Source organism: Akebia trifoliata, chromosome 10 (assembly GCF_017979445.1).
Source record: "Akebia trifoliata isolate Shusen 1 chromosome 10, ASM1797944v1, whole genome shotgun sequence".
NCBI lineage: Eukaryota > Viridiplantae > Streptophyta > Magnoliopsida > Ranunculales > Lardizabalaceae > Akebia > Akebia trifoliata.
In genome coordinates, this window is record NC_141384.1 from 24126873 (window position 1) to 24151633 (window position 24761).

Consider the following 24761-nt stretch of genomic DNA (forward strand, 5'->3'; position numbering starts at 1 on the left):
TTCCCAAAACCTGCATGTGGTACACTGATCACTTTTATGCATCTACAAATTCATAAGGTCGTCATTTTTAATAGCTACGAATTACCGAACCTTGGTACTTTGGCATATTCAACACTTGAAATGGTAATACACCCAAATTTCAAAAAGAACTGATGTGCTATTAGTAACTTTGGTGTGCCAGTAGATTCTTGGCTTTTTAATGAGTCCAAACAGATCCCAACCCGGGCACCAGCCACGTAGTAATACAATAATGTCCAAAAGCCCGGCCCATCATCAGAACCCGCCCGTTTTCAGCCCTAAAAGATAAAGCCTCCAAATAGAAGACGCAGCAGCAGCAGCAGCAGAGACATAAAAGGGCAAAGAGAGAGAAGAAAGAGGAGAGAAGAAAGAGGAGAGATGGGAGAGAGAGGTGGCGATGGGAGTGTTGGATATAATTGGTGGGCCCTTGCAAGTACCGTACAACTGGCTGCAGGAATTTTATCTTACAGACGTGGTTACAGTAGCGATTCATGTTTCATGCCCTTCAAAGCTTTCTTTGTCGCCTCCCTCTTTGTCGGTTCCGGAGCCACCGCCATCGCCGGATTCCTCCATGCGTCCGGCATAACCAAGGTACTCCTGAAATCTCAGACCCTCCTTTTAACCCTAGTTATCGTTGCGAATCACTTAAAAAGACGAAAATACCCTTGTTCTTTTACTTAAATACATTAAGGGACGCATAATTGGGGGTGGGGTTTAGACTTTAGAGGAACATGGTGGGTGCGTAATGCGCTCCTTGTGTATTTTACTTTTGCAGGGTGAGGATCTGAAGGAAGTGGGCTCAAACATAAGGAATGGATTAGGGATTCCTCCGAGACCAAGAGGAACTAACTAATAACAATACTTCGGGAGTCGGGACCAAATCCTTTCACACCAACCTCAAGAAATTCTTTCTTTTTTGTTTTTAATCCTCCAAATGGGGTGCAAATGAGCATCTTTCAGTGTGATGGGGAGTGCAATTGGTAATGTGTGGTGTGCAACCAGACAGTTCATAACACTTCTGTATCGGCACACTAACTTTTACTTAGATACCCAAGAATAAATTAATGGAGTCCTCATAGAAAATATTGGTGTGGCAATATACCCGTAGAACAAATTTCATGTAGATTGATATATTTTTACTCACTCAGGACTTTTCTTTGCTGGTGTTAATTTGCTGATAATTTAAATTTTATTTATTTATTATTATTATTTGAAGATTACCCCCCAACCAGAAGAACAAGAACTACATTCTCCCATATATTAAATATTAGTTACCAATGTGGTGATCCCCTGTTAAATATTAAATTCGACATATGGGCTCACCAATCAAGTTTATGTTCTATGTCACTTATGTGTTAAACTGACGGAATTACAATTAAACACCAATTTTGTTAACCTAAGAGCATAAGGAATGTCAAGTAAACAATCCAACTAACAATTTTTTTTCACTTAACAAATTTTCGACTATGAGAACACATAACATCGTCGAGTTCGAAGTTACGTTTTAATTAGAGTACCTTCTTGAAAACGTGGGTTGTTGTATTTTGGAGAATGAACGCTTACAGATTGTGGTACTGTAGTAGCGACAAATTTTGTCTTGAGATAATGCTTTGTGCATGGCTTAATCATTAATTTTAGGTAATATTTTCTGTAACATTTAATTTGAAAATCAAGAATTATTTCAAACTTTTTCTCTCTATTTCCATAAGAAATTAGTACACAAGAGAATAATAGAAAAATCTAAGAAAATGTGGATATGACATAATGAAAATAAATATAGACTTTAAAGTAAGAGAAAACTTGGTTTTGTTGTAATGCCAATCTGTGCTTGGCAAATGGATTGAGTGAAGCATTTAAACCAAGGATAATGTTGGAGTAACATTAAAATGTACATCGATTGTACATTCTGTAACCATTGATCCTTTTCATTGAGATACGAATAGAAAGCATCTATGATTATGTGTGCACCACTGCATCAGAATGTCAGAAGTGGTGTACATTTCAATGTTATTCCAGCATGACTCTTAAACTAAAGATGGTTTAGTGGTTTATTCAACTACGTTTATCACTCATCTGTGCCTAAATAGATGTGCATCACCAGTGTGCCTCAAAAACCAAATTCTAAACTATTTTTCTCCACCAAAATTAGTGCCCTAATATAGTGACAAACAAAACAAGGTGTTACAATAGATGTTTTAACTATTTTGTATCTATGTGAAATTCTTATAGGGGATCACACCATGTTGATTTCATTGCTCGGTAAATTTGGGGTTCCAATGTAGTTTTGGTTGCCAATTGTTACTCAATTTTCAAAAAATTAGTCATCCATTCTAGCTTGAATTATTGTATCATAGCTGGCCTAAGAATTCATCCATACGTAGGGAAGACAATATGAAAACATAATTTTCAACCAAATCAAATTGGAATTAGGAAAAAAAAAAAAAACCAAAATTAACCTAGAAATCACTCTTATTGCATCTGCTCACTTAATTTGCATGAGTCCAGGAAGTGTTTTGAACAAGAGTATAACACACACGCACACACACACACAGAGGATAATTTCAATGGGATTGATGTGTTATAAGTAAAGGTTGGTGTGTCAATAAAATCTCTTGATTTTGATCACAGAATCCTAAAGATATATTGTGGAAAGATAAAACAAAGGACCCTTTTTTGCACTACAGGGATTTCAACAAGGGAGTCAATGGGTCGATTCCAGTTTGATTCCTATTAAAATCATTATTATTATTTTCCGATTTTGATTCCTATCAATTTTGGTTCCAATTCTCAAATCAATGAAACGAAAATTGGAATCATTTGTCAACAAATTTCTCTTTAAAGGTTGTAGTACTCATTTTTTACAAGTTCCAATACGTTTTATCAGATTAGAACATGATTGATCCATAACCAATCCAATAAGTTGTCAAATTGTGTTCTTATTGAACCCCAAATCTTCGTCCTAGATCCTGAAATATCAAATCATCGATTCGTTTTGAGCCTAACGAGCTTCATTGACAACTTGTGGTCCAATTTTTTCTTTTTATTTTATATTATTATTATTATTTGGTGGGAGGGGACTTTCAATAGCATTGAATATAGCAAATCAATATCCATTTCAAATGTCCCTCTCTAGCATGATTTTAAAACTCGGAATAGTTCGAGGTGACTCCGAAAAATATCACTTTGGTATCAGAGGAATCCAAGCAAGATATATACTGTGAATTGTTGGTCATATTGACACGCTCGCTACCCGGGTCATACCTTCCAAAAATTTTAGAACATAAATAATGATATTAGGATATCGGATAATTGAATTGCTTCATTAACTTTTTATACAACATAAGAGTTGATGAAAAGCCATGTTTTTATATAACCATGCTCCACAACATGGATTTAAAAATCATGCACAACCATGATAATTCACCAATGTCATTTCGATATTATTCTTAAACACGCAGGATATCAAGACTAATGATAAATTTACACGCTAAAGTGTATGAAATGATGACATGGAAAGTGCTCAAGAGCATAGATCTCTTTCCTTGTGTATCCTGAAGAAAAAAAATCTTTGATTCTGTGCACTTGCCACATTAATCGTGTACAAATCGCATATGTTTTAGGGTGTCAGCTTGTCACAACTCGGATATCAATGTGGGTCATCCTTCACATTGACTAGTTTGGGAAGATGACTCATCCCTTATTTTCACAATATCAAATGAGTCAACTGGGTTTTAAAAAAAAATTAAAAAAACCTGTTTTTTTTTATCATCTAAATATATTTTGGCCAAGAATCATGTAATCCACCTTATTTTATTGTATAAAAAATGTAATTGTTTAATAATATAATAATTATTAATAAAAAAAAAATGAATTAAACTATCTTATTTCAACTCAGTCGAGTCAACTCGGTATTTGTGACAAACAAGACGAGAGGAAAAGACCATGTTTTAAAAGTTATTAAAAGGGACGGTTACCGAAATGACTCATTCGACCCACTTTCTTGCTATATTTATCTTAATTTATAAATAACTATTTACACACACCTATTAAACATACCTTAACCTAAATTATTTATTTCATCCACTATAAGGTACCGAATCATTTTTTGCTTCTTCTTATTTTTCTTATCTAGAAAGATTTTAATGAGGGTTTTAAGCTTTGACCTTACATAATTTTCTTACCTTAAACACTTTCAATCGAGTCGAAGTCATTTACATGATAAAATTCTACTCGATACCGAATCGATTTGTAATGTTCGGAAGGTATCTTCTGAATTTATTTAGTAATATTTGGTAGGTACTTATCGAATTTGTTAAAACAAATTCAATCTGAGCCTATCAAACAAAACTATCAAAAAATCTTCGAAATTTTTAATTTAAAATTGTTGTTTTAAGATTTAAATAGTAGATTTTCATTTTTCTCGATGATTAAATGCAAAAAAAAAAAAAAAAAAAATTAATTTGAAAAAAATTCTAAAATTTAATCTCCATTGGTTCAACCTCCCACAAAACTCCGAAAGAGATGAATTTGAAAAAGAAATGGTGGATGAAGGAGGAGGAAGTAGAAAAAAAAAAATGAAGAAAGTGGATTTTGGGTTTTTGTTCAGTAGGCGGTGGCCAGTGCAATAAGCCAACACCAAAAGGTGAGATGGTAATATATATATATGGAAATGTTCAGCACCAAACATTTTGGCATCTATATATATATATTATTTATGGGGACGGTTCAGCAGCCCTAAAGTTTGCCAAGTTTGATGCCAAACATTTATCAAAATATGGGTTAGAAGCTTTGGAATGAGCTGATTTTTTGTGAGGATGATCTCTATGATGAGGAGATCATCCTCACCAAAAATCAACTTATTCCAAAACTTCTAACCCCATCAAAAGTGATTTATAAAAATTGGACGGTCCACGATTCTTCAACTTGTAAACTAGGGTTAGAATATTCAAAAGGAGCTGATTTTTAGTGAGGATGATCTCTTCACCGTAGAGATCATTCTCACAAAAAATCAGCCTATTCCAAAACTTCTAACCCCATCAAAAGTGATTTACAAAAAATGTTTGATACCAAACTTGGCAAACTTTAGGGCTGCCAAACCGGTCCCATTATTTATTTATTACAAAAGTCACTTAAATGGGTGAAACGAGCCGAAACATTTCGGTGGGTGCAATTGTGCAAATAGCCGCCCCCTTGCTAAAACCAAGCTCGCTCCCAGGCCCAGACTCCACTCTCACAGCACAATAACTTAAAACCTAAAAAAAAAAAAAAAAAAATACATCAAGAGCTTCAATTGTAGTAGCGACTTGTCGTCTCCCCTCCACTTGGTTCTCTGCTACTCGTTAGGGTTTCCAGAGCGTCACCATCTCTGAAAGAAGTCTCATACTTCACGAATGGAGAAGAGAAGGTCTGAGGTTTCCAAGTTCGATGATGGCGGAAGCGCCACAAGGCCTGCTCCTTCGCCTTTGCAACCAAACTACAACAGCAAGGCTGTGCAGGTTCACATTTCTTCGCATCATCCACATCTCTGTATTTTTTTTTATCGATTTGCATGAGAACCCTACTTCGGTTTTTGAAAATTGTAGATTTTTTTTTTAATACCTATATTTGAATCTTCGTGTTACGTTATTAACCACGTAGCAGGTTTGTGAGAGCAGTTCAGACCACCACGTTCTTCTATTTCTTCATGTTTAGTTTCTTCTTTCTTTACTTTCATTTGTAATTGCAAGCAGTTAGTTAGAGTAGGTAGTTAGATCATGGGTTATTGAGTAGTTTAGGGGTTTCTTATGGGTTATGGGCTGTTACGTCACTGGAGTAGTTGCTGAAATGTAGGAGTGGTAGTGGTGTGTATTTAGATCTTCCTGATGTAGTAATGAAGACAGATAATGCAAAGATACATCCCATCTTTCACGTCTCATGCTTAAAGAAGAAATTGGGTGACAAGGTTCAAGTCCAATCCACCTTGCCTACAACTGATGATGTAGGAAATATCAAACTACTACCTCAAATGATCCTTGATCATCGTCAATTAAAAAGGGGTCATCGTGCTGTTACTGAAGTTCTGGTGCGATGGTAGGGTCTAGATGAAGTTGATGCAACATGGGAGCCCATTTACAAATTGCAGAATCAATTTCTTGGATTAAACCTTGAGGACAAGGTTTATGTCAAGGGGGGAGGAATGTTACATGATTAATCACGTAGTAGGTTTGTGGGAACAATTCAGCAATTCAGATCACCACGTTCTTCAATTTCTTCATGTTTGGTTTCTTCTTTCTTTACTTTCAGTTGTAATTGCAAGCAAATAGAGGAGGTAGTTAGATCATGGGTAATTGAGTAGTTTAGGGGTAGTTTCTTATGGGTTATGGGGTGTTATCTTGCTGGAGTAGTTGCTGAAATGTAGGAGTGGTAGTGGCAGGTATTTAAATCTTCCTGATGTGGTAATGAAGACATGATTTTTTAGCCCAAAACTTATCTTATGGAGGTTGGTTCCCTCAAAGTAACGATTGTTCTCTAAAATAGCTAAAAAGAAAGGAAGATCACGTAACACTTCGATTCTCTTTGGTTTTCAAAATTAGAAGGGGCATTATCTTGTAGAAGTAGATAGGCAGTGTGAATGATTTAAATTTGAAATTTGGAGTTGATTTTAGTTTGAATTTAATGATGAATAAAAGTCATAATTTGTTTAGTTGGCTATTACACCATTCAAAGAAAATAATTAGAAAGTTACAAATAGTATGATTCATGTAGAAAATAAAAGCAAAACAATGTTATTCATATTGGTAACCAATAAATGATATTTATCAATCCCATTTTGTAGCATCTTACCATTAAGATAATGATGTGTACCGATGACATGTATTGAAAGTCATTGATCTTGACTCATTCTAGGGTGTTCTTGATAAATTTGGGGGTCTAACTCAAAACCAATTGGCAATGAGTGGAGAGACTGAGGAGCTTATAAAGAGAGAGACAAGGCAATGAGTGTCCGATGTGGGACTAAACCCAACATGCCTCCGTATGTGTAGGCCTTATTGGGCCAAAGCACGTGGAGATATGAACTAGGTGACGTGGAGGAGAGAACTAATACCATGATAAATTTGGGGGTCCAACTCAAAACCAATTAGCAATGAATGGAGAGGCCCAGGAGCTTATAAGGAGAGAGACAAGGCAATGAGTGTCCAATGTGGGACTAAACTCAACAGTTCTTTGGATAGACACCCAACATTGTGACTTAATTTGGTAAATAAGCTTGTCCAATGAAATAGGATTATTTGGAATTTTAGGACTTTGAAAGTTAATGAGTAGGCGTTAGGGTGTGTTTGAAAGGGGAGAGTTAACCTTGAGACTTGAACTTTCAAGAGTTCAACTCTCTAAAGTTCAACTATCGAAAGTTCATTTAACTCTTGAAAGTTCATAGTAAGGGTTAATAGAACTTCAATGTTTGGTGGATGATGAGAGTTAGAGATGAATGAACCCTCATATAGGGTTTGATTGCTAGGTAGAGGATTTGAAATAGGGTTTCACTTGCAACACCATTGTTTGATTGCAGTGCTTGGTGGGAGAGGCGACGCCATTGTTGTTGGATTCGAGACGATCAACAATGGTAGAAGGATCGAAGGGTTGTTTAGGGATGAATGAAGTCTTTGTTATTGAGCAAAAAAACCCTAATTCATGTGGGATATATATATATATATATATATATATATATATATATATATATATATATATATATATAGAGAGAGAGAGAGAGAGAGAGAGAGAGAGAGAGAGAGAGAGAGAGAGAGAGAGAGAGAGAGAGAGAGAGAGAGAGAGAGAGAGAGAGAGAGTGGGTTGAAAAATTGAGAGTTGGCGAGTTGTCCTTCCAAACGCAATAAATTTAGAAACCTGCGCGGGTTACTAACTCTTACATGCAACTATCACTTATCAAACACACTCTTGTTTCATTGAGAAGAAGGAGAATTAAAATTGCATGGCTACAAGAGATAAGATATGTGGAAGAGGTAAGCTAGGGACATTGGTGGGGAAACTACATGTTTGTATGCAAGGGAGATGGTAATGCAAGCAATGAGTTAGGTATAGTGTTTGAATATATTAATAGATAGTGTTGTTTGTGTTACAAAAGTGAGTGACCAACTTTTTTTTCTTTCTCAATTGCATAGACTTGGGCTATAATGTGTGAGTATGAGAACATGCATTAGCGTTTGACATTGATACAAAGTGTTAGATTTAGCACACCCCAAAAAATAAAATTCATGGACATGGTATCGTATTTGAAATAACTTAGAATGAAGTATCATTTAATATTGTCAACTCTGAAAAGGCCTCAAAATAGTACTTGCTAGAGATTCAATGTTCTATACTTTCTCAATATTGTTAACTTTGAAAAGGCCTCAAAATAGTACAAATCTCTCACCTAATCTAGGTGCACCTTCAAACATTAGAGTGTCATTAGGAAATTGAAGGTTAGTTGGGGTAAAAAATCTTGCAGTCATTCATGCCTCGAGATTCACCCCGACAATCATTATTTCATCAAGGAACAATAATCCAACATACATCAAATTATGAAGAGAAGAAAGTAAGAGAAGGGGTTTGTCATTCAAATCTTCGACTAAGTCCGTGGGTTTCAAGAGCCAACTAGGGAAATTTCATGATACATATAAAATTTTGGTTCCCCTTCCGAAGTCCCCTTTTCTTCATTCTCTCTTGCTCCTTTTATGATAGATTGAGAGTAGTTGAAATGTTATGAGTGCTTGTGAGTGGTCAAATCAAATAGGTATGTCATTAAAAAAAAATGCAGGTGCATGTTTTATTTTCTTTGTCACATCGTGAGCATACATTTATCGAGATTGGTGATAGCTTATACCTTTGGTGCTCTGGACGATTCTGCCTGGTACAAATAATGACAATAATCACTGACTTTTTGGAAAATTCGACGTTTAATTCACAACTCTTTTGCTCCTCAAGGTCGTGAGATTGAGTCTTTCCTGTGATTATACTCGATATACCAGTTTGTGGTGAAAAAAATGCACCTGTGAATCACTGTCACAGGTGTTAATTATTCTGTGTTAAATCACTGTCAATTGACAATTTAACACTGAATAATTCACAAAGTTTTGAAAAAAAAATGCTTTTTTTTTTTTTGGTTGAAAATTCCTGACTTTGGTGAATTAATCCTGTTTGTTAAATGAAATGTATTTATTTTTGGTATTTGTTTGTTAAATGAAATGTACTTTGTTTTTTTGTTTTTTTCCATAGTCACTAATATATTTTTAATGTTCCTGATTTTTTTTGACTTTGCCTTTTTTTTTTTTTAACCGCAAAATTTTCCCTTGCCAAATTATTCCCGAAATCCGACTTTGTCACTGTGTTGGTAACTAATACCAGTTTCAAGTACAACTCCGAACTGACTTCTGCCTCTGTCGGAGCGACCTCAGGACCAGTGACGGGAGATGGGATTGAGCATTTCCGTCCTAATACGGACACTGCATAATCCATCCCAATTACAAGTTTTAAAGACCTATCTTCCAGTGCCAAGATGAGTATTGGATCGTTGTAAGCTTATTTTTTGAATGAAAGAGAATTGTGTGCCTTGCACCCAATAACTATAATGCCCATAAATAAGATACAAATTCTAGACGGAAGAAAAGAGATCTGTTCATACCCAAAGCAGTCTGGTTAATCCATGGCACTCTTGGTATTTGACAAAAAAAATCGATTTCATTGGTGGAGAAGTCATGGTTCACCCCCAAGTGGGGGCTAGTGTGGGATGCAATAAATTGCAATAAATCTGGACCAAACATGTGGCAATGAAACAGTTTCTACCTGATACTTTACAACTGAGCATGGTAAACGATTCCAAAACTACACAAATTTTATATCCATGCTCAATTACTAGTGCTTAGTCCATCTTCTGTTCAACTGGGCCCGTCATCATATGAAAGAATCCTTATCCTAGTTGTATTTATGTATTTCAGGAAGCTTTGGAACATTTAGCATCAATCGATCTTATTGAACTTTGCAATGAAGCAAAAGTTGAGCGTTGTCGGGCAATCAGAGACTTGAGGAGCTGTGGACGTTATGTGCAATATGTATTAAACTCATGTGGACATGCCTCGTTATGTGCAGAGTGTTGCCAACGGTGTGATCTATGCCCGATTTGTAGGATTCCAATACCAAAGAATGGCAATAGGCTCCGGCTTCGTCTTTACTATGAGTGCATGGAGGCTGGTCTTATCTCTAAAAGATATGATGACAGATTTCAAGAGAAAGAAGATGGCGAGAAGCATCTAATGGCTGATGTCCAACGCCTCTATTCCCTGTTTGATGTTGCCATAGAGAACAATTTGGTTTCTTTGATTTGCCATTGTATCCTTTTGTACATTCTGTATACACGTTCTACCCTATTTGGGTTTGATGGACCATTTTGAAATTTTTTTTAGAAAAAGATAAAGGAGAACATCGTTTTAAACAAAGTTCATTTTGCTTTGAAAAATTATATCGTCAATCATCTTTTGAAAAGCTAGAATACTGCTACAACGTTTCTCAAACTGTTAGATTTCTGACAGGCATTGGACTTCATCCGTGATTTAACGAACTTGTCTACAAGTTAATGTTATCTTAACAAAAATCAACAGATGTTACAGATGTTTGTATGGATGAAAGTGCTGTCTCCAGTGATCCTGTTATTGCTTTTCTTTTGGATGAAGTGGTTGTCAAGGATTGGTGCAAGCGGACATTTGGAACTATCATAGCAGATCTCCGGGAAATTTGTATCCTTGAGCCTTATGAAATGTTTAGATCTAATGCATAGAGTTACTGTGTTAGTCTATTGGTAAATTAGAGAATTTTGCCTTTAACATCTTTAACAGATACTCTTGATGTAGAAGAAATGAAAACAAGGTTGCCTTTACTTCTAAAGTTCTCATTGAGGCTAACTGGCATTTCCAATGTGCTTGAGGTTTTGGAATCATCAATCCAGGGAACTCTTTCTTCACAGCATGACTTGCACTACCTTCAGGAGAACATATTAAAGGCTAAGCAGGTTTATATACTTTAAAATTTTAAAACAGTTGATTTGTATATCTTTATAGTTTACTTGATCATGATCATATATATCTGTTTATTTTGTTGCTTTGGTAATAAATAATAATCCTTTATATCTTTGATCTATACTTCTACCTGCTTATGGTCATATGGGAACAGGGAATTTCCAATTGTAGTTTTTAGCGGGTTTACAAGTTAGATTGCTTCCTTGTTTTAATATGTTTTTTTCCAAGTGATTTGTAGTATTTGCATGGTTTCCATACTGCATATTATTAGTTTTTCGTTTGGTTGTTTAGAAAGAGATTGTATTTTTTTTTTTGTTCTTGAGACCTAGTTGACTAAATTTTGTTATTGACATTTCAATTTGAAATTCGGTCTTTGATCTTGATTTGTACTTTTGAAGTCTTAAATTTCAGTTGCCAGTCTGTGTTCATGTTGTTCTTTTATTTGACATCACCACCCAAATCGCTCCTTTTATGAATAATTCTGCCTAAATAACAAACAAATGAATAATTTGGAATACAATGCATTAGTTGTTCCAGTCTCCTAATTTGAACTCACTTTTCAGTCGTCTTTCCAATGCCTAGCTTCAGTTGGAAAAATTCTACTTCTAGGTTGTGGTAAATGGTGCGTCTCTGTGCAGGATGCCTGAAGTTAATTTTCGCCAAATGTAGCTACTATTACCAGGAGGGCCTTGTTTCCAGTGTTTGGCTTGATTTTGGGTGCTTAGTGTTTTGTTATGGCAGTATTATTTCTTCTGCAGGCTCAGTTTTTGTTTGCCATGTCATAATCATTTCTGGATTGCCACCTGGGAGTTGGTGGGCTGAGTAAAAACTCCCTTAAATTTCATTTATTTGTTGTGAACGAATGCCATAAACGTTGTTTCTGAAGATTGATACGTAAACCTGAAATTGCTTCAAAATAGCAAAGCAGGGCTCTCAAGAACCTCAATTGATCTCTAGAATTGTCCAGGAAGACAGACATATCATCGGCAAACGGGATGCGAGAGATTAGTGGGCCTTACTCATTTACTTTAAACCCTGACAATGCTCTTATGTTAAATGCGCTGGACAGTAGTCTCTCCAATGCCTCCGCCATTAAAACAAACAAGAAAGGGTATAAAGGATCCTATTGTTTCAGCCATATTTACGACAAGGGGATAAAAGGTACAAAGAAGGCAAACTGAAACTTTCTAATTGTTTGAGATGACCCACCCAGATACCATACAAATGAAAAAACCTCGAGAATGAAACCTCCTTACTTGCTCCCAAACATAAGCTGAAGCATCTCATCTTTAGAAAAAAAGTTCACAAAAAATAAACCACTACATTTTGGGTGGAGCTTAAACCACTTGAACGCCATAAACATAATGTTAAGCACACAAACTGATGGTTCCTCTTCTACTCCCACAAACATCTTGTGGTTTCTTTTCGTCCCAATTCCTCATAAGATAGCGAGATGGAGAATCCTCCTAATAATACGATCGCTTGGGAGAAAGTTGTTTCATGCCGACCTTGAAGAAGCCCTACACATTTTTAGGCATGATCCAGCTAGCTTCAAATTGAGAAGAGAAAATACTCCAAACAATAAGTGTAACATTGCAATGAAGCAAAAGATGATGCAAAGTTACCCCAATAGATTTACACATGTAACGGAAATAAACTATAATCCACTTAGAACTGATCTAAGTGATCAACCATTCATATTTTAGTTGAAGAAGCAGTCCAAGCAAAGAATATAATTTGGAAAGAATCTTGAACACCCACATAAAAGAAGCTAGGAAATCAGACTAACAATGGATGTTCAAGGCCAAGTAAAAAAGATGTAATAGAGGTGAGAATTTCACCTAATTGGTCTACTTAGTAGAAGAAAAGAAAAAAAATTCACCTAACTAAATATCTTCCAAAAAATGGGTTCTATCACCTCTCCTTATTCTAAATCTAATACTTCTGGAGAATTCGAACTAGATGTTCAAGATACATTTCCGAACGTTGAAACCATAAGATAGACAAGGATCCCATTCCCTCACCCTGAATTTCTAAATTCACACTTTGTTGCGATAACTGTCTTTCGAAGGCTATTCTCTTCTCTAAGTCGACAAAATCATTTTTCAAGATCATCCTCAAATTCTTTATTCACGAGCCATCTGATTTTGTAGAGAAACATAGGGCCCGTGTGGATACAGGAGCCAGAAGTACTATTTGAAGTATTGTCTGAAGTAGCTGGATAAGTGTTGTGCGTTTGGATGCAGGTTTTGAGAAGTAGTGTCAGAAGTACTTTTGATTGAGTTTTGTGCTTGGAAACTATTATGAATTTTGACCCGAATGTTACTTATCAAAAAAAAAAAATGACCCGAATGCTCTTTTATGCACCAATTATTGTTTTTAACATTAAAAGCCAACTAATTATGACCTAAAAAGTAATGCTTACTATTTTATCCATAAAAAAGGTTATCTTATCATTTTAAACTTAAAAATATACTAATTTTTATATCTATAATTCTAATAAATATTTAAAAGAGAAGAAAAATGTCAAATTACAATAAATGATAAATTAAGAGAAAGTACTCAATTAAATCAATATGATCATGCTCAACCATTCTGCACCTAAGGAGAAAATTTGTTGTTGGGGGTATGTTTATATAATACCATGGGCCAACTATATCACATGTAGATCCTTATTTTAAAAACTACAAAGTACTTGAGTTCAGACCATTTACTTGAGAGATTTGGATTGCAACTCAACACCAAACTCCTCTTGTGTGACTCATGGGACTCGTCCAATCAGCCATTATTCTGGTCCTTTCTTGATGAACCTATAAACCTAAAATCAGTCTGATTGGCAATTCTAATTGTTGAATTCGGTTATTAACTAACACCGTGGAGTACAAAATCTCTAAGAATTCTTTGTCAAAATTGGCTCTTCTTCTTCTCTTTCTCCTCCATTTCCTTCTTTCAGAGAACCCATCTTCTCCCTAAATAATTTCTCCTATGTTTGTTGTCTCAATAGAACCCTGTTATAAAAACCCAAATGAAAATGCCGAAAGATTGGTTGAGAGACGAAGAAGACGTTTAGATTGAGATGCTGTTGCCATTTTTTCTCCTGTTTTTCTAGTTTTGCACCATCATTCACATTTTTAATATTTGTATTTGTATGTATGTATACATGGCCTAGATTCTTGATAGCCTTGTCAACCCCTACGATTTTAGATCTGGGGAAGATGAGTAATGAAGTTTTCTTTAAAAAATTAAAATTAAAAAAAAAAACTTAAAACCAACTTACCTATGAACGGTGGCGAGATTAACGAAGATGATAGTTGCCTTTGACGGAGAAGACGACGCAGAGAAGATGACCATTGCCTTTGAAGCTCCAATGGAGAATCTCTATTTCGGTTGAGAATTATCGTGGAAATTAAGTATAATTTGGAGATTTCATGGGGGCATTTTTGTCCAAGAGCCGTTATTTAGATGTGATTTTTTACTCTCCGCAAACACACATTTGAGAAGTACCTAGATGGGTACTTCGTGGAACAACACTTAAAGTGCTCTTAACGAGAGTACTTATTTTGGTAGAAAGTCATCCAAACGCACGCACAAGTGCTTCTGACTCCCTGCAAGAGTCAGAAGTACATGGAGAAGTCAATCCAAACAGGCCCATAGTCTCCCAACAAATTAAATGGTACTTCTGCATACTGTGGAAAGCTTGATAGAGTGCTCTTGATAAGAACTACCTAATACCGTGTAGACAAATATCTAGACCTTCCAAGACACTAACCTCTCATTAAATCCTTCAAGCACTGGGTTCTTTGGGGTTTTTATTTATATCAGCACTTATGGAACTACGGAAGTCCCAAATAGGTTGTAGGAAAAGCTCCCCAACTATTTTATCTATCCTCTATCTTTCCAAACCTTTGGCTTTGAAGATAAAATTGCAAAACTTGTGGCTTTGAAGGTGGGTGAACCAATACCATTCAGGTGAAAGCTGGGTGGGAGGTTCCAAACATAGACGGGGATTTTGAGGCATGACCGGCACATTGGAACTATGAGCATTTGAGTAGTGGATATGTTCCTATGTGTTCGTATATGTTTCACCACTCAATCCTCATTTCTTGTGGCCTTCCGCTCTTTTAGAACCTTCAACCTACACATTCCTTCTATGTAGGTCTGTAATCGAGTTTGTTGCACATGACCAAACCATCTCAATCGGTAGTCCAGTTCATCTGGTTTATTATTATTATTTGTTTTTGATCAGTTTCTGGTTTATTAAATTTTGAATGCTTCTTGTTAGGTCATTGTTCATTTCTATAAGTAGGTTGAAGTGCACAACTTCTTGTTCTAGAAGCTGCTGGGCCATTAGGCCTCTTCATGCTTTGTGGCAAGGATCTTTGCCTGTAGCTTATAGGAATTTGCATCATGTAGCAAAACTCTCAGACTGAATCTTGCATCTATGGTGCCGTTTTCTTGCTGCCAATCCGCGGGGGTCAATGCTGCATATTTTGGGGTTGAAAGGCCCTTTGGTGCATGTAGCTGTAGCCCCTGCCTATTTTGCTGGTTGTGGGGCTGCTATAGTAGCTGCTGCAAGGCATGCAATGAGAATTTAGTGGTCGACTCCATGCAGATATGATATAAGCCAAATTTATCCGTGTGTATGCGTGCCTGCATTCATGTGTTTGCATTGTGCTCATGTGCATTTGTGTTTTGTGATAAGTGAACTAAATTTGTATGTTACCTTTGTACAATCTATTACATATTTTATTTCAGTTTTTATAGGTTACAACCTATTACTATTGTAGTATTACAGTTTAGACTCTATTTTCAGTTAATTGATGTTTACTTGTGTTAGTGCTTCTTTACCACATGTGCATGAGGCACACACATTCATATGATACATATTTGTACATAAGTTTGTCTTAGAACTATATTTCGATGCTCAACATGCAATTTCAGAACCCCTAGATGTTCTTTAATCTTAAAATAATTATTACCTTAAATCCTTTTGATGTTACATAAAAAGCAATTCTATTTCTATCACCATTACTGAATCTTTTTTACCTTATTATTGGTGTATGAGAGTAATCTACTGCGGCAAAACAACTAGATCTTGGTATTGGAAATATTAGAATAGTCAGTTCTAGTTTGACTAAAATTAGTTTATTTAGTTTTATTTCTTTGTAAGGGCATTTATGTCCATTCCCTTATTGATTATAAATATATGCCAAGATCTCATTATGAGACTTGACTTTTCTCTTCTAAATCTTCTCTTGGTTGGTTACTTGGTTTTGTGGGAGCAGTGAGCTCCGTGGAGGAAGAGATGATTTATATGCTGACAAGAACTTTGTGAATGTTGCAGACTTGCAGCATAAAATTTGATTATGTTTTCTCTGCTTGACTTTGGCTTGTGTTTTTCAGCATTTGGAGATCATGACTTGGTGCATAAGGAATCAGTTCATTGAGAACATTAAATCCCGCTATCCTCATTACGCGTCATGGCATTCTCTCTTTCGTGAAAGGAAGTCAGCTGCAGTTAACCGTTCATGGCCTGACTTAATAAATAATTCTGCAGAATCTGCCCAACAAAATGGGTCCACACTCTTCATTGAAGATGCACTTTCAAATCTTCAGATAGAACAAGGATATGGGCAAGAAATCGGAAAGGAAATAGAAATTATGGTTTTGGTGAAGGATGGAGGCTCATCATCGTTTTTCAGGTCTAAGATAGAGGGGATTACAGGATGCTATCCTTTTGAAAATTTGCGAGCTGCTACTGATATCCTCTTCTTATGTGGAAGCTCTGATTTGGTTGTTGCAAAGAGAGCAATTGTATCCTTCATCTTTCTTTTAAATACTTCTGCTTATATACTAATTCCCGTTAGATTTGAGTTTTCTCTTTTCTGTTTCCCTTAATTTAGGAGCAGTTTCTGTACTACTTGTTTGATCGGCATTGGACAATGCCTGATGAGATGTGGAGATATGTAATAGATGATTTTGCTGCTTCCTTTGGTATTACTCGGCATTCACTACTGGAATCTTTGACTTTCTGTCTCTTGGATGACCACACAGATCGTGCTTTGCAGGTAAGTTTGTACAATTTCAAATTTTTCTCTGATCTGCAGATCTCAGATAGTTGAGTCTTATGGTGCTTCATTCATCCTTTGTAGTCCTTCAATGCCTTGAAAGTGCGACATTGGTCTGACCGACCTAGGTCCATCCACAATCAAGTTATAGTGCATTAGGGTGATAGTGCTCACCTGGCATACAACCTACTATATATATATATATACTAGGAGATGGCATGTGCAAAAGCACATGTATCTGAAGGGCTTATTTGTAATTTGGAATGTTAGTTAAAGGGCAGTTTTGAAGATTACATAATAAAAAAGATTTTTTTTGTAATTTTGATCAAAATGTCGCTGAGTATATTAAGTTTAAAAGTTAAGGTGGGGGCATTTTGGAATCCAAATTTTGTTGTCGAACCACTTCTACTCTGCCTTCTCTCATTATAATACATAGATACATATATATATATATATATAAATCTCAATAGAATTTAGGTGTTCAACCTTCCCGTTAGCTAAACTTTTGGCTACTTCCATGCTTTATAGGTTCATTGGTTTAATTCAAATGTAACAGATATTTGTTTCAAGTTAGAACCGGTTTCATTGAGTTCATTTTGTATCTCAAACTTTGTTGATCTTCCTCTAAAAGGGAGAGGTATATTTTATCTTAGAGCTCAGATCCTCATCAGATGTTGAATATCGCCAACTTGGCTCTTCATCGCAAATGGCTTTGGATTGTCCATTACAGGAGATGGGTCTTTTGAATTGATTTCATAAAAAAATGAATCTCATGAGGTTGTTGGATGATTAAGGTTGCTTCTAGAAGCAGAAGTTTGGTGTTAAAGGAAGGCTTAGTTTTAGGGTAGGCATTGCTAATTTGGTTCGTTCACTGGGAAGATTTGTGGGGTGAGGAATTCTTATTTTTGGATACTTGTTTTGATCACTTTTGTGTAAGAATTAAACATATATTTGTTTTGAAAGTAGAGAGGGTAAGGTTGTTTTGCTTAGGTTTAGGGTTTGACCCTGGTTTGATTGATTAGAATTTGATTTTTTTATATTTCTGCCATTTCATGAGACTGTGTGATGGGTTGAGGGAATCATGTTTGTATTAAAATTCAGTTATGCTGTTTTTCATGGCAGTGAAAGATATAATATGGAGCGTATCTTTAAAGAAGAAAAGATAAGGATAAAAGATATATATTATGAGGCAGCCCTCTAAGGATGGCCTACTAACGGCTTAGCAGTACTTATGAGCTGTGGTGCAAGGGGAATGGGTAACTGTACAACTATTCTGTGTGTCCTTTGGCTTATCCTATGCTGGATGATTTGAAGTTTGTAACCAATCCCACATGTCAAATTCTGTTTTAGATATAAAAGAAATATGGAGAACAATTACATATATATCATAGAATAATGAGTTGCATTGGTTTCAAATGCTTGGATTGTAGAAATCACAAATATTTCCCTCCAAATTGAGAAAAACAACATGAAAATTAGGAGTGGCCTAAATTTTTCGTATTTCATTATGGGTATTTGTTTTTGTGTTTCTCCATAGAGTATGTAGTGTGCAATACACTGCTGAATATGCCCAAGACTTTTCACCAAAAGAAAGGAAGAGGTCCCACAGAAAGTTATGTTCATGGGAAAGAAGAAACAAAAAGTGAGGTGGTTATATAATCCTGAAAAAAGCTATAATACATAGCAGGGGTTGATTTAAATAAACTGTATCCCAACCAGAAAGCATAACACAGTTGAATCCTAGTATTCATGATTTTTACAATGCAATTCATATATGAATCTTAAGCTTCATACCTCAATATGGTTCGTCATTTTTTGTATGGGAGTCCTAAACTCTAGGATCTTAATAAGACTGTTGTGACTTGTGATGACACGGTCAGAACAACTTCATAGCATTAATTTGCTAGGTAGGACCCCTGGGATGGAACTGCTTAACCTGTATGCTGTGATGACATGATCAGAACAACTTCATAGCATTAAAATATCATGCTGATAGCCCTTGATTATTGTGCTTACTGCATCCATAACAATGTTTGGACTGTTTTGGATTTGTAGAATCTCAATTATGCTCTTGATCTTGTTTTCGCGTGATAATTATTCTTCACATTTTTCTTGTTAGGAAGCTTGTCGCCTCCTCCCAGAAATTGCAGGCCCAACAACACATCCAAAGATCGCTCAAGTTCTGTTAGAAAGGCAGAATCCTGATGCAGCTCTGATGGTTTTACGGTGTTCCGGACGTGATGGATTATGTGCTTATGCAAACTCTGAGCATGATGGAACACAATTGGTCTCTCTTCGTGAGGCTGTGACGGCGGTTCGGGCGAGAGTTGAATGTGGACTCTTGACAGAAGCCTTTATGTACCAGAGGACATATTGCCAGCAAGCAAAGGAAGAGAAATTGAAGCATAGATCTTCCCCGGTCTTTCCAAATGATTTAAAAGGTGAACAGGAGACTTGGGTCGATCGAATGGAGGCTTTGGTGACTGAAGTTTGTTGTCTATGTATTCGAAGAAACTTGGTAGATCGAATGATAGAGTTGCCATGGAATTCTGATGAGGAAAAATATCTCCACAAATGCCTCTTTGATTATGCTACTGAAGACCCTTCTACAACTTCTGGCAGTCTACTTGTTGTGTTTTATCTTCAGGTAACTTCTTAGTCCTATTTTAAGTTGAAAATCATAAAAATAAATTGTTTAGTTTATCATATTGTGCAGTGTGCCTTTCACAAAGCAGCCATTTAGTAATAAATGGATTTTTTTTTTTTTTTAAATCGACATATAGTTCTCTCTTTTGGTAGTACCTGTGTTGAAGGTCTGTTCACTATAATGTTGAGATCTGTTGATTGTAGTATCTTTTTTTGTTTCTTTGAAGGCTATCATATATTAGATAAGATAAAGAAATCGATGTTCAAGATAACCATCACCGTACAGAATTTGAACTAAGTTCGACCTCTACCTCTTTTCTTTTTCCTCAATAAGAAGGAATTATGGGGCCAAGAAATCAGAAATATTTTAAGTAGTAGTGAATGAGAGCCTCACTAGGAACCTAATGAACAAAGCTAATAGGCTTATCTTTTAACCATATCAACTCATGATCCCAATCTAAATACATGCTAAGCGCCTAAAAATAAATCTGAATGTCCCAATGTTTCGAAGTGCTGTACATTTGAAAGAAGCAGCATTTTAAATCTTGGTTGTATATAGATATCAGAAACAGATGGGATCCACAGATATTAAGACAAATTTTAGTTCAGCTATTTTGTTTTACCCATTTTAGCCAATACTTGTATCATCACTAGAGTTTCATTGGAATTCTATTGATCTTTTCAGTACAATATTTTTTATACTGAAATAGTAAATCAACCCTACAGTCATGTTATGGTATTGGCTTTCCAATGTTAATGTGTCCAACATCTCATTTATATGTCGAATACTGACACATCTATCCGTGTTTTGTCCATAGATATTAATTGATCTCTGTTGGTTGTTGCATATATTTTTCTAGGAGGTCCATGTATTTAGCTTCTAGAAGCATACTTGTGGCCCATTGTATTGAGTATGTTATTCATATTTTCTTTTCAACTTGAGTGCTTAACTGGTTAGTTGTCTACACTTCAGTTTTCTCACTATTTTTCTCCCTAAAACTTCCTGCCTTGCTCTTCCGTCGTCATCCTTTTTTCATGCATAAGACTAGACATTAACTGTAGACTCCCCCCTTTTGATTCGTAAATGATTAAAGACTTTATCTCATAAAAGTGTATTTAATATTTCAGCGATTTCGATACATTGATGCATACCAAGTTGATCAGAAACTTCAGAACTTGGAGCAAGACTTCATCTCAAAGAGTTCTACTAGCGAGGAAGTTGTATGCAGGATAAGAACTAGAAGTCAATGGAGAGCAGGATTGGTTGTAAGTGGTCTATGACTTATGTATATATAGGGGAAGGGGAATGTTAACGTCGAAGACCTCATGGGGACATTGGCAATCTCCATCACATTCATCTCCCAATAATACTCTTGTTCATTTTGACTTTTAGTTAAAAAGATAAGGGTATGTTGGTCTTTTATATAATAAATGCTTGTTTACATAAATAAATATTGTCTTTTACATAATATATGTTGAGGGAATTTTAGTCTTTGGGTTTAAATGCCTTATTTATAACAAATGCTAAGGACATTTATTATGTAAAAGACCAACATACCATTTTCTTTTCACTAAAAGACAAATTGGGTAGGGGTATTGTTGGAAAGTGAATGTGATGGAGAATGCTAACGTCCCCATGAGGTATTTGACGTTAGTATTTCCCACATACATATATATCTATAAAAGATTTATAAATGAAATAAAAGGTGGTTAAGATGACCAATATAGAGACTTTTCTCATGCTAAGTCATTTTGGATATAGGAAGAAAGTTGTCCCAGCGCAAAGGTTGGATTCGGGTATGAAACAGGTTTTGGAAAGTATACGGGATTTTATCGATTGACATAGTTTAACTGAGTTCATGCGCCTGTGTGTGTGTGTTGTTGGATGCTTGATGTGCCAGAAAACATGAGCTTAGTTAAATTGATTCAATTTGATTTAAGTCAATGTGCCCACTTATTGGCCAAGACTAGATTTAAGACTCCTATTCATTAGAACAACTTAAATTGCTCGAGTTTCCATGTCGATGAGTTTCTGAACTGTAAATTAAATATCTTTGACAGGATAAATGCATCGAATTGTTGCCTGAAGTACAACAACAAGAAGTAAAGACTGGAAACTTGCCTGATGTTGGCCATTCTCCTAGAGAAGTAGAAATGGTTTCAAAATTGGATCTTATGGAGCTTCAACCTCCACATTCCTCCAGTTTACTAGTTCCCTTGACCGCTGATTCTTCTCTAACTCTCCAGAAAACCCCTACCGTTCCTTCCAAGAAAACTTCAGCTTTTGAAACCCCAGTAAAATTGAGCGGATCCATCAACAATTCTCATTTCGAACTTGGTAACTATCGCTCTCCATCTATTCTACATGGAAGGTTCTTCACACCCGTTGGAGGTACATCTACTCCACACAACAAAGACAATCTGATCTCAAAGCAATTTGGGATCAAGAAAAATTTCCAATTTGAGGATGTTCCAACCCCTGGAAGTCATGTTGTTAGTCCTCTGAGTAGTACACCGCTGAAAGAAGTGAACAGAAGTTCATCGAGGGTTCTTCGCAATAATCGCCTTCGAGATGACCAATTTGACAAAGTATCGTCAAATTTCTTCATTAACCAAGCTGAAAATATGCATCCACCCCGCAGAAAATCTGCCGATCAAATGAGTACACCTGGCAACAGTGCCCGTGATCTGAACTTAATTGTGTCAGGGAAAAGAACCCCTTCAGATAGACCCTGGATGGGGAATTCGACAGATGACTCGATGGATCTCTCTTGGAGGTAAAATATTTATTATTAGCTTTTGTTGTTTTGAGTCCCATCTGGCCTTACTTAGTAAGATTTCAACTCTTAATAAGGGTCGTTGAGCTCACCTTGTGGCATCCAAAACACGATCTGATGCCGCTGGGTTGTAGAGAACAAAATTCTAAGAACTTTGAAATTTAATTTTTTCTTCAAAAAAATGTTTTTTTTCACCGTTGAATTTTAATTTTAAATATGGGATTTCCGAGGAAGTTCATTAGCCGTCCATTTTCAAAACCTTGGGATCTGAGTTTTTCCATGAAATCTAGAGGGCTGTGGTGTTGGATTTTGCCAATGTGGCAATCCATTTGAGCTCAAGGACCCTTATTCAAAATTTTACCAAGGAAGATGTTTTTCTTGGGGTTTTACCACCAAAGGAGAAAACTTTTGTTGTTCAAGTGAAAGTTATTTAGCCCACATTTCATTTTTGTTTGGCCAGCAATGGAAATAGAGAGAGCCTTATTGAAGACATGAACATGAATGGTGGGCCGAGATGGAGATCTGATGAAACCAGTGAGGACGAAGAAGAGCCTAGCCCAGAGAGGATTATTGCCATACCTTCCTCTGTGACGCCCACTAGGGGAACAAGAAGAAGCAGGTTTTCTAGAAGATGAAGAGATGTTTGTATACTTCCATAACCCGTAATGGTCTGCGGTCACTAAGTAACCCATCAGAGGAGGTTTTTAAATTCGAAATCATTGAAGAGCATGCGAATGTAGTATTATTTTTAAAGGGTATTAGCATCCAATTGCTTTCCTTCTTCTCAGTGATCAATGGAGTGGACTTTACAAAGACAGATCTCCTAAGGGATTTAAAGCAATTACAAGGTACATTTATCTTTTATTTTACAATGACGAGTGAGTGAATGTAGTTCCTTTGTGTTTCTCCTATCTCTGGTTGATTCATTGTGAAAACAAAGTGATGTAGGGCTTAGGGCTTGGTTGGCCCCTCCCTTGAAAGACAATTTTTTTTTGTATCATCTTAACTGTGTCCAAAGAGTGAAATTTTTGTGAATCTTTGGATTCGGGACCAGAGGGAAAAGATTTTTGTGATCTTTTGATTTGGGATCGAAGAGGAAAGATGATCGTTTCAAGCTGTATGTTGCCCCTCTTTGTATTTTTATGCAAGTTTTGAGTCGTTGCTTGTCTGTCTGTTTTCATGACCATCATCATTGTCATTATTAAAGCCTTAACCTAAAATATTTGGAGTTGCAGAGGAGGATGGGCCAAGCATGAGTCATCATTGGCTAATTATGAGCTATGCGAGTAGTTGGAATGGAATGTGGATCCTGTACTCCCGTAGGTAAATTAATTGTCCAACTACAATCCTTTTTTTTTTTTTTTTGTTTTTTCGATGTGGTATCACTTCGGCTTCTTGCCAATGGACTAAGTTCAGATACTAGCCATTTGACTTTTGAGAGTTCTTCCATGGCTTTATGAAATATGAATCTATGAAGCAAGAAATGATCTATTTCAACAGCTAGAATTAACCAGTGAGGTTGCATCTGGTATGTTGGTCAACTAAAGGTCAAAACAGCCAGTTAGACATTGGGTATGTGACACCTGACAGAAAGGGCAAATTGAGTTTGGCAAACATTATTCAACTCCTTGACTAGATGACAGATTCTGAAATCAGTTTATAAAAAGATTAGCCAAACATATTCTGGGTTTTGGAAAATCAGTTTACACTATCTAAGATTAAGATGCTGTAAATTATAATCTATCCATCCGAATAACCCGGTCCGAATTGTATTTTTCAAACATTCGTAAAAAATCTTCAAATGATCCATCCGAATAACCCGGTCCGAATTGTAATTTTCAAACATTCGTAAAAAAATCTTCAAAGGGGATCAGCCTATTAAAACTGATGAAGTAATGGATGTTCTAATTTGTTGACTAAGATATCATTTTCACCTTTCAAGCTCAAAATTTGATGTTCTTCTTCTATCTTCAAGTCTCAATGGCAGTATATAATTTTTAGAGGTTGCAGATGATAATGGTGTTTGGGAAACCCAAAAATACATCATTTATTTAGTTCTCTAAATTTGGCCAAAATTTTCAGAATTAGTTCAAATTGAATCTTTGCTGAGTAATTGCCAAATCTGAACTTTGTTATTATATGCTTACATCAGTCGGTCTTCTAATTTTCCCATCTTAATGGGTGGCACGAAACTAATCACTACATGA

At 36.0% G+C, this 24761-nt stretch overlaps 1 protein-coding gene across 4 annotated transcripts; it reads left to right on the forward strand.

The window, feature by feature from the left end:
• The first annotated feature begins 349 nt into the window (after positions 1-349).
• On the forward strand, positions 350-24163 carry HOS1 (ubiquitin-protein ligase). 4 transcript variants are annotated; one of them, XR_015181921.1, is made up of 11 exons: positions 350-609; positions 9990-10380; positions 10650-10784; positions 10884-11056; positions 16467-16877; positions 16973-17131; positions 19251-19778; positions 20906-21043; positions 21839-22554; positions 23015-23402; positions 23790-24163. XR_015181921.1 is itself a non-coding variant. In XM_086454954.1 (11 exons), the coding sequence occupies exons 2-11, from the start codon at positions 9822-9824 to the stop codon at positions 23187-23189; spliced, it is 2865 nt and encodes a 954-aa protein (XP_086311080.1). In that variant the 5' UTR covers positions 5194-5513; positions 9450-9821; the 3' UTR covers positions 23190-23674. The 4 variants fall into 4 exon arrangements, 3 of the variants coding, with proteins under 3 accessions (XP_086311078.1, XP_086311080.1, XP_086311079.1); XM_086454954.1 differs by lacking the exons at positions 350-609; positions 23790-24163 and adding exons at positions 5194-5513; positions 9450-9860 and having other exon boundaries at positions 23015-23674; XM_086454952.1 differs by lacking the exon at positions 23790-24163 and having other exon boundaries at positions 23015-23674.
• Positions 24164-24761: the final 598 nt, after the last annotated feature.

Coding starts and splice junctions, on each gene's coding strand:
- HOS1 (XM_086454952.1), top strand. CDS start 397: ATGGGAGAGAGAGGTGGCGATGGGAGTGTTGGATATAATTGGTGGGCC. Junction 10,785..10,883: donor AGCAGATCTCCGGGAAATTT/GTATCCTTGAGC, acceptor CATCTTTAACAG/ATACTCTTGATGTAGAAGAA. Junction 11,057..16,466: donor ACATATTAAAGGCTAAGCAG/GTTTATATACTT, acceptor TGTGTTTTTCAG/CATTTGGAGATCATGACTTG.